Below are 11,096 nucleotides of genomic sequence, written 5' to 3' on the forward strand. Positions count from 1 at the left end.
TCCTTTCTTTCCTTTTCTTTCCTTGGCCTTCCCTTACTTTCCTTGTCCTTCCTTTTATTTCTTGCTTTCCTTCTCTTCTGGTGCTCTTCTCCTCTCTGAGACTAATTCGAAAACTGAACTAAAAAAAGTTTGTCAACTAATCCTCAAAATTATTTTTATCATTGATGCCTCTGTTTTCCTCAATTTTCCATTCTTTTCGTTCATTTTCCTCCTCACATGAAACTTGTGACATTTGACCTCCATTTTCTCCTAATTTCCTTTATTTTCATAAATAAAGTGCAAAAAATGTCCTTTTTCATTTTTAAAGCCTTTTCCATTGCTTTTGCCAATTTCCCTTTAGCGATAAACACATCAATTAATGCCCACTAGTATATTTTTCCCAACATTCAACTTTCAATAAGTGTCCCTTGACCGTCATCTTATCTTTCCTTTATTAACCTTTATTACATGAATTTTTAACCTAGGCCTGTTACATTTTACAAGATCAGGGTTGTGTTTGCAAAGGTGTTATCAGTCTTATGATTTTTTGCAAGCATAAAATTGTGACAATTTCATTCATTTCGTTGAACCATAGGTCACGTGAAAATTGTGGAAACTATTTGTAAACCTCCACGTACATTGTAGAAGGTGTGAGAAGTACTTGGATATTCATTCAACTCTTATTCTCTCCATAATGATGATTCAAAGGTTTGATTTTGTGTTTCCAAAACCAAGCCAATCCCTCAAGTGAATTTGTTTTCTTATGAAGAGTATAGTACACATAGATTAAAGGAGTCGTGAGGGATTAGTTTTTTCATGGTGAAAATAATTTATGAGGTATAAGGAGTTAAATATCCCTTTTTAATGGTGAAAGTAAAAAATTGCTAATAAAAAGGTGTATTTATTAAAAAAGGGAAAATAAAGCTTAGGAAATAGTGGTTTAGAAAAAAGGAGAGGTAAGGAGTGTTTTTTGAGGATTTTATTTGGTTGCGTTTTGTTGATTTAAAAAATATTTTTTGTCATCATGTCAATTTTTTTTGTTCAAACTAATTTGAATGAGTCCATAAGACAAGATGGAGGAAATTATCCAAATTGGAAATTCAGATATTAGCAATATTAGAGGGAAATAATTTGTGGCCCATAGTGAGTGAGCTAGAGCCCAAACCCAATACTACTACGACCATTCGAGATTGCAAAAAATGGGAAACAAAAGCAAATGTGTTTTTATGAATGTACATTAAGGACAACATCATTCCTCATATTACAGACTATAAAACATGCAAAGAAACATGGGATATTCTCAAAAGCTTGTATGAAACATCTAATACCAATTGGATTTTGTTCTTAAACATCAAGCTTTTGTCAGTTAAAATAGGGACAAATGGAAGTATAAGCAATTTCATTTCCTGTGTCAAAGAGCTAAGTGATAAGTTAAGAGATTGGTGAAAAGGTGTCGAGTACTAACTTAGTCACCATCACATTGAATGGCTTACTGCAAGATTATAAACTTTTTGTTTCAAGTCTTTCAGCCATAGAGAAGCCTCCTACTTTTGATGAATTAACAAGAATTCTTCTACAAGACGAGGAGAGGATGAATAATTCAATTTGGGCTCTAGTAGCTCAAATCTGGCATTGGTAGCTAAGGATAAGTAGCCATACAAAGGCAATCCATGTGACAAAAACAAAGGAGGCATGTTTCAAGCAAAGCAGAATGGTATGGCATAATCTAAATTTTCAACTCGTTAAAAGAGAAATCATGATTGTTATTATTGTGGAAAACCTGAGCATCATGTGAAAGGTTGTTATAAAACAAAATATAATTAGTCTAAACAGAGAAACGTAAGGTATAATGGGAATTTTTTGGACAAAGAAACCTCAATCAATGATGGATTTAAAAATGTCAGATTTTTTGTTTCTAATGTTGCATTGTCTGTTGAGACTAATGATGTGAATTCTTGGTTCATTGATTCTGATGCATCACTCCATATGTCTTGTAATAAATATTGGTTTGATGAATATCATGAGAACATTGATGGAACATGTGTTTCTATAGGAGATAACAAATCCCTTAAAGTTCAAGGTTACTAAATAATAGGTGTGTTGTTTCCTAATGGACAAGGGAGACAGATCCATGATGTGATGTATGTTCCTGGTATAAAAAATATTTTAATTTATATTTCTACTATTTCTAATCAAGATATAAATGTGGAATTTGTCAAATCATAGTGTGTTGTTAAAGACATCTAGGATCTCTACAAGGTTATTGCCATAGGTACCAGAGTTGGAGGCTTGTATAAGATGAATGTAACCATGACATGGCATCAAGCATTGACATCTACAACAACGCCAACAAAAGATTTATGACATCAAAGGTATGGCCATGTAAGTCACAATGATTTAATGTTACTTCACAGAAAAAAATTAAAAAAAATGGTTGAAGGTCTTCCTGTTATGAAGAATAATCATGTTGAATGTGAAGCATGTTCACTTGGAAAAAAACACAGAGAGAAATTTCTTTACATGAAGAAAAAAGACAAAGAGAAATACTTGAATTAATTTAAGTTGATGTATGTGTACCTATGAAAACTAGATCTCTTGAATGAGCATTCTACATTCTTATTGTTGTTAATGATAGATCTAGATATACTTGGGTGTATTTCATAAGAAAGAAAAGTAATGTTTTTGAGTACCATAAAGAATTCAAAAACATGGTGGAAAAACAAATTGGAAAATATATCAAATTCTTAGATCTGATTGGGGGGGGAATACAAATCAAGAGCATTTAATCAATATTGTAAAAGTCATCAGATTCTGCAACAATTTACAGTGCTTGATACACCTCAGCAAAATGGAGTTGCTAAGAGGAAAAATACAACAATAGTGGAATGTGCTAAGAGCATGCTTCAAGGTAAAAATATCTCTCATGTTTTTTGGGCTGAAGGCATTAACATTGTTGTTTATTTCAAAAATATGAGTACAACAAAAAGTTCAGATCTAAAGACACCTTTTGGAGGATTTTATGGATATAGGCCAAAAGTGAATCATTTAAGAGTTTTTGGATGCAAGGCATTCGCTTATATTCCAAAAGATGAAAGAAGAAAACTTGATGAAAAATCAATTAGGTGCACATTCATTGGTTATTGTGACGATAAAAAACATACAAGTTGTTTGATTCAAGTTCACATAAATTACTTGCAAGTAGGGATGTGGTGTTTCATGAGAATGTAGATGAAGGCAATAATATTAGTGCATGCCAAACTGACAATTATGTCAAAATAGAAATAAGTTTTAAATAGGAGCATGAACATGTACAAGTTCAAGAGTACGAAGAATCTAGCATTCATGACACTCCAAGAAGAGGAAAAAAAAACTCCACAAAGTAGAAAGAATGATGAAAGTAGTAAAACTCCAAGGAGGACATCATGTCAAATTCAACCACCTATAAGGTATAAATATTATGCATTTATGTCTCATGTGATGAATGTTGTAGAACCCTCAAGTTATAAAGAAGCTAAAGAATATAAAGAATGGAGAGATGCAATGAATAAAGAATATAACTCCATAATGAAGAATGACACATCAGAATTAATAGAATTGCCTAAAAATAAAGTTCCCATAGGATCGAAATGGTTGTTCAAACCAAACTTTAATGCTAATGGCAATATTGAAAGATATAAAGCTACATTGGTTGAAAAAGGCTATTCACAAAAAGAAGGCATTGATTATGAAGATACTTGTGCACATGTAGCTAAACTTAATACAATTAGACTCATGATTACATTAGCTACAAAACAAAATTGGAAAATGCATCAGTTAGATCTTAAATTTTCTTTCTTGAATGGTGAATTAAAAGAAGAAGTTTGTTTGGTTAAGCCTGAAGGATTTGTAAAGAATGGATAGGAGCATCATGTTTGTAGGTTAAAGAAAGCTTTGTATGGTTTGAAACAAGCACCAACATCTTGGTATGTGAAAATTGATTCATTCTTTTATGAAAAAGGTTTTGCGAGAAGCAAAAGTGATCCTAACATGTACATCAAGAAAGATGAAGATGGGAATCTTGCCTTGATATCTTTATATGTTGATGATTTTATCATAAGAGACAATGCATTTAGGTTGACTAAAGAAATTAAAATGTAGTTGTCACATGTATTTGAAATGAAGGATCTTAGTGAGTTCCATTACTGTTTGGGCCTTGAAATTTGGAGGGAATCTAGTAAGACAATCATCACAGAAAGCAAATATGTAAGGAAAATCGTTGAAAGATTTCATATGTTTGAATGCAAGCCAGTGTCTACTTCTTTGAAACATAATGCTAAGTTGTACAATGATGATGGATTTGTATCATCAATTGATAGGAAATTTGAACTACCTCACCACTACCAAGGTAGATATAGCATATTATGTCATTATCCTTGGTCAGTTTATGGCTAAAGCTTGTGAAAATCATTGGAAAACAACAAAGAAAGCCCTTCAATATTTGAAGGAGACACTTTATTTTGGTATTTTGTAGACTGATGAATCTAATGTTGAGTTGGGAGGGTTTTCAGATTTAGATTGGGCTGGAAATCTTGATGACAAAGGATCAACCTTTGCATATGAATTTAATTTAGGACTGGGGATCCTATCATGGAGCAACACAAAACAACCAAATGTTTCTTTGTCATCCACAAAAGTTGAATACAAAGCGTTGACCAATGCAACATGTGAATCTATTTGGATAAGAAGGATTCTTGAAGATGTTGGAGAAAACCAAAGAGGACCAACAAGTATCAAATGTGACAACGAGAGTTCCATTAACCCGACAAATAATCAAGTTTATCATGTGAGAATAAAACCTATTGAAGTCCAACATCATTTTGTAAGGGAAAAGATACAATCAAATGAGATTCATTTAATCTATTAAAATACAAGCTAGAATGTAGCTCACATCTTTACCAAGCCTCTTGGAAAGACGAACTTTGAAATATGTAGACAACAACTAGGCATGATTGAAAATCCATTTCTCCCTTAAGGGGAGATGTTGGAATAATGTCAAAACGATGAGTCTAGATAGCGTTGATGAACTTTATCCTTGTAGTTAGTATATGAGTCTATTTGTCATGAGTAGTGCCTTCTTAATTTGTGTTGTGAGTTAGTGATCCTAATTATTTGAATCTAAATTGTCCTAAAAATTTTCTATTATCCAAACATTTAGATTAATGAGAAATGTTTTTATTGATATGCATCCCTCATTCTTTCATTATAATTTTTTTTTTCTATCTAATAATTTTTGTTCTAACTCACATAAGCTCGCTGTACAGTGCCGTATGCACATATACCTATGTTACCATGAATGGTGTGTTTCCCAAAGATCATTGGAACCCATGTTTCCACACTACCATTTGGAGGAGATTTCTGGTCTTAGCTGTGGCTCATCCTTCAATGGGCACGGCTTCTCACAAACCTCGGATGGTTATACAGGTACCAGTAGTTCATTTTATGAGCATAGCGAAAGAAATCTCACATCTTGTGATCTCTTCAAGTTTCATCAATCTCATACAATACTATATTGTGTATATAGAGAACATAATATGTCTCCACAGTGCAATTCTCTATTTCTACAAACGTATTAAACACTGTTTTCTTATAGTGATTTCTGCTTCAAGAAGGTCAATGAATGATTTCGTCAACTATTTATTACGTCATTGCAGAGGTTTCAACTTGGAGAAGGTGGATGAATCCTGTCGTTAACTACTTATAACATGTCATTAAAGTTGGCGTATACATCTTTCTCTATCAGTTGTTTCATTTTCTTCGATGCGTGATGCCTACCGTACACTGTTAGATTTTGAAAATGTGACTCGTTAAAAAACACATGTTTTTAATCATTAGGTTTACTTAAACATGTTTATTACCAAAAATTTAATTCCACAAAAATTAAAAAATATTTTAAATGATATATATAAATAATAAAATCAAAATAAAAGAGTTTATCTAAATGATTGAATAATTCTTTTTAGATAAAATATTATTTAAAATTCAATAAAGATAAAGTAAATTATAAATTCTCAAATTTACATAATTTAAATGTGTCCAAATTTTGCAGAGCATGGAATTCATTTTATATTTAAAAATATAAATTAAATAAAAAATTATCAGGAAATGAATAAGCATTTCACATCACGACCGATGAAACGTCTATTTTACTCATAAGGCTCAGAATTTATCCAAAACGGAGTTCGATAGGGATTATGCACGGGTCGTAACGGGTTATAGCATTTTGGATTGTTTGCACAGTTTCATCTCATTCATCTGCTGGATATTATTATTTTGGGTATATTCCGTTGTCAAAATTTCAGTCGAATTTACATTGGAAGCTTATAAAAAAATACACGCAACTTGAGTGTCCTTCTCCAGATAATCAAAATCCTTACAGAATAAATAACGTGAAAAAACGGGTCTTAGAGACAAAGTCTAAGACTACTGGGATTTAAATTTTTTATTTTAAGAATATTTTGGAATATCTTTCAAAATATTCTAGTCTAGACCAGATCCAACAACCTCCGACCTTAAAAAAAATTAACATTAATTACAGTTAATCTTAATTTTTGAATTCATTTTCATTTTATTACACAAAAAACCAATATCATCAATAATTAAACTTGAATTTTGAATTCATTTTATTTTATTTTATTGGTAATCAATTAGGAGTATGATCTCTAGGACATATAAGAGGGGCGCTGTTGGTGTTGAATTGTTGAAATTAAATCAATTTTAGGAGTTGGGTCAGTGCAATCTTGGTAAAATTTTGTGTGTAGCTAAAAATCTTAGAATTGGGTCAATCTGATCTGATCTTAGGAATCAGATTGTTGGGATCTTGAAGAAAACCATAGCAGAAAGCTCTTGGGTTGTCGTGGAAGGGAGAAAATCGATGTTGGGGAGGCTTAAGGAAGATAATCATATTTACAAGTTCTTTGAGTTTCAACCATCTGTGGGGATGGAGAAATCTGAAAGAATGGAAGAGTTTAATGAGGATGATATATGGGGAAGTATTGATGCAGAGACCTCCGAGCAGGTTGGTTTTAAGGAAAATGGTTGTATTAGTGTTGCAGTGGGTAGATCCATGGGAAAGGATGTAAATGATGACAATAGCAGGAGATCAGTAAAGATTCACAGGAAGGAATCAAATAATAAAGAGAATAATAAGAGGAGAATGAGGTACCAGTCTTCTACACCTGTGAATATCCCGGAGTGGTCTCAGATGTCATGGGAGGAAAAGAACAATCAGAATTGGTGGAGTACAATTCCTGGGTTAGTTGATGATGATAGCAGCGATGATGATGGAGGAGGGGATGGTGAGAGACAGATGATCCCACCTCATGAACTCATTGCCAGGCAACGTGACCGGAGTGGAGTAACTTCGTTCTCTGTATATGAAGGCGTTGGGAGGACACTCAAAGCAAGAGATGCGGTCTGGACTATTACTGGTTTTATTGAATGAAGTATCTTCAATCACTCTCAGACAAAATATGACTGGTTTTATTGAATGAAGTATCTTCAATCATTCTCAGACAAACGGGTTTTGATATACTATATATGGTTGCAATAAATTTATGAAACTTGGATTGAAATTCCAGATTCTTGGGTGTTAGAATTGTAAATCACTCTGCAATTGATATCAATGAAAATTGAGTTTTCTCATTGTTATAAGTTTTTGGAGATTTTGGTAGGAATTTGGGTTTTGGACATTTCGTTAAGAATTTGACAAAACAATTTTTAGTAAAAAATTTTATGTTTGACTTTTAAAAATGCACTTTTAACTTATGGAATATTCAGATGGGCCGGATTTTAAAAAAAATTCAAAACTCATATGCTTTTGATTTCAAAAAATCCTAACAAATTCTACAGAAAAATATACTGAATACACTCTTAAAAAGATAAAAGATAAACTACGGCATAAAATTTTCTTCTTCCTTGTGTTACTGAAATACTTCAATTCTCTATGTCTGAAAATCCCAAACGATAGCTACACCGTGTTGGGTTTTTGAGGTTTTAACAGGTAAAATATAAAATATGTATGTTAATATTCAAAGATCTAGCTACAGGGTGTTAAGTGTGTTAGGTTTTGAATTTTTATTTATAGTATTTAAAGGTACAGTTAGCTTTAAACTTCCAGTTAGTTCTGGCATAATTCACCGTGCCACTGCCAAGATTGTTCGAGTTCTTTTTATAGAAGAAATGTGGAAATCAACTAGGACCTTTGAAATAGCTGGAATTTTATGGCGATGAAGAGCAGAAATCAAAGGTTGGGATAAAATATGTTATGATTCAACCATTTGTAAAGTTAACTATTTGTTTTGTCATTAAGCTCTCGCATAACAAGAATCTACAATCCAGTTATATTTTGAAGCATTAGGTGTTTTCGCATAACAAGATTCTACAATCGATTTACATTTTGAAGGATGAGGTATGAGAATTTTGCGTTTCATTAAGCAGATTAGAAAAAATATGTTATGAATTAGGATAAGATTTGATGATAAGGTTGTATAGTAAATTATATTTTATTGCCACGGCTGTGTGAGCTGGCGAGATTATTTTTAATTTTTAAGGAAAACAAGTGTTTAAGCATTTTGAAGGTTAGTTAAGTAAATTAACAATTAAGATGAAATGTAGATTTCTTGTTGGCCCTAAACTTGGTTAAAGAGATGGAAATCCCTAAGATTGTGATATTGTGGGACTCTTTCTTCACAATTCAAAATTTATATAGAGGTTGTTTTTTAAAGGACAACGAACTTAAACAATTTTTTCACAAAAATTAGGGTGCCTTAAAACATTTTCACCTTAAGACTTTTTTTCATAACCTAAGATCTAAAATATATTGCAGTTGATAACCAAGCAAATATTGCGTGCCTATTAAAAATGGGTGAGACCAACATCAATGGCTCATCTAGATGGAGAAACGTAACATGGCTATGTCCTCTTCATTCTTAGCATCAATTACGTTTATTAGAGCTTCATTACAAGCCCATTCAAAAAATGAATTGAGTAATAAGAAAGTCTCTTTTCAAATCCCCTTCCTCTTGCATACTAGCATTAACTATATAGTTTATGGATCAAATGGTTAGCATTTCAAATGGAGTGGCAATGTGACACACCCCCTCACCACCCATAGACCTCACTAAGGGTGAAAGGGAGGCTTGTTACTAAGATGATCCAACCTCCAAGGTACAATTATGGAGATGGGGTCTAATTTTTTTTTCTCTTTTCCAAGTTTTTCAAAACTCAAAACCAATGATACCATTACGTTTGTTTGGTCAAGGCCTTTCCAATGATATAAAATTAGCCTCAATCCACTTCCTAGATTGAGAGTTATGACCATTTAACATCTACCCTCTCAAACTTGGTCATGACCTCTTGGCCTACCATGTGGCACCCATGTGGTCTCAACATGGTGCCCACATGGTTGTTTGGATGAGCACCCCAAAATTCTTATGGGGTTGCCACCGTGGGTTGCCATGTAACCCCGCCTTAAACCTTAGACATCCCTCTTAGTGCCTCCATGCAATTCCTCTGATGGTTAGGAGGCAGGAAAAAAAATTATTTTACATCAATAGATGAGAGAGTTTTCATCTATCAGAGTTGCCACCACTTGAACACTCAACCTTTGCACCTTGACACAACTTCGAATCTACCCAGAGGTCGCCAATCTAATGAATTCTCGTCATCTGCTACCAATGCTCCTATCTGTCAGGCTCCATCAACGTTGGCCAACACTTTGCACCCTTTCATGGTTTCTGCTGGTGGTTTGGTGCTCTAGGACATAAACCTTACCAACGGTTGTGAGAGATAATCTCCATCCAAGATTTCATCTATCGTTGATTTGAAACTGCTTCCAACACCACACACCCTATGGCCAGGTGCCCAATGATTTCTTGACAAATGTTGTAAAAGGTTATATTTTTAAGATCTCATCTACTGCCAAAATTTTGAGGCCCCAGTATATTATGATGACATCTCGCAATCCATGTGGCCTCCTTCAGGAGTGCCACATATCGCTTACTTTTGGCCTCTTTGGACTTGCCAAACGTCTGAATCAGGGTGCCATGTGTCACACCAAGTGAGTACCACATCACCCCTGTCCATGTCACTAACCTACATGGCCTTAAGGTCCCACCAATGGCCCTACTTCCCCGTAGAATGAATTCCTTCAATATACATGGTTTTGGTTCATCATAGGGCTCTACTGCCTCCGTGCAATTGGTGACATAGATTTGATTTAATCCTTTTCCCAACCTTAGTACATTTCCCCATTCGATGCTTTGTTATAACATTTAATCATATGGCGCCACAACTTAAGCCTAATCGCTTTGATTTATTTTCATAGTTATAATGGGGTGCCTTTAACTTGGCACTTGGTAATAACACTTGCCCATATGGTGAGTCGAGGCTTGAGCCTTATTACCTTGGGAACCTTAATAGTCCTGACCTCACATAACTTATATATATATATATATATATAATATGCTCCTGCGGGCCATCCCTTCAACTCATCGAGACTCGGCCTGACTTATGCACACATATGAAGTTGATACTAAATTTTTTAGGCCTGCCAAAAGATAATTTTTAAAGTTTATTAAAAGGTTAAAAGCAAGGAAAGTTTACCAATAGGAAAAGGAAAAGATGTTGAATTTTTTCTTTTTGGGACCACTAAAGAAACTAAAGGAAAAGTAGGCAGAGATGGGAAACAAATATTTTTAGTGTGTTGATGCAAATGTTTTTGGGTGACATAAATAAAGTTTTTTAGAGTTCCCATGCAAACATTTTTTGGGCACTCAAAATTAAGAAGATGGATGATCAATGAAAAACTTTTTTTCTATTTTCTCGATAAATTTTGATTTTTAAATGTATTTGGTGCACATACTATATTTTTTTAAAATCTCATCAAGTTCCAAAACTTTGTAGCTATATGTTTTCATTGACTTGATATCATTTCTTTCATAATTTTGTTATCATTGACTTGATATCATTTGTTTCATAATTTTGAAACAAAATTATGTTATAGAAAAATTCTTAATATTTTTAAGATTACTTTTGGTTCCAATCCACATTTTAAGAGTATGAAAAATTTATGTGCTAAA

At 33.3% G+C, this 11,096-nt stretch overlaps 1 protein-coding gene across 1 annotated transcript; it reads left to right on the forward strand.

Annotated features, from left to right (window-relative positions):
- Positions 1 to 6,956: 6,956 nt before the first annotated feature.
- LOC149226228 (protein S40-1-like) lies at positions 6,957 to 7,645 on the forward strand. The gene has a single exon (XM_089375243.1). It carries the CDS (start codon positions 6,974 to 6,976, stop codon positions 7,457 to 7,459), a length of 486 nt encoding a protein of 161 aa, XP_089231369.1. The 5' UTR covers positions 6,957 to 6,973; the 3' UTR covers positions 7,460 to 7,645.
- The last annotated feature ends 3,451 nt before the right edge of the window (positions 7,646 to 11,096 follow it).

This window comes from Pinus tabuliformis, chromosome J, assembly GCF_031772625.1.
Source record: "Pinus tabuliformis cultivar Carrire ecotype Pingquan chromosome J, CPIR1, whole genome shotgun sequence".
Taxonomy (NCBI): Eukaryota; Viridiplantae; Streptophyta; class Pinopsida; order Pinales; family Pinaceae; genus Pinus; species Pinus tabuliformis.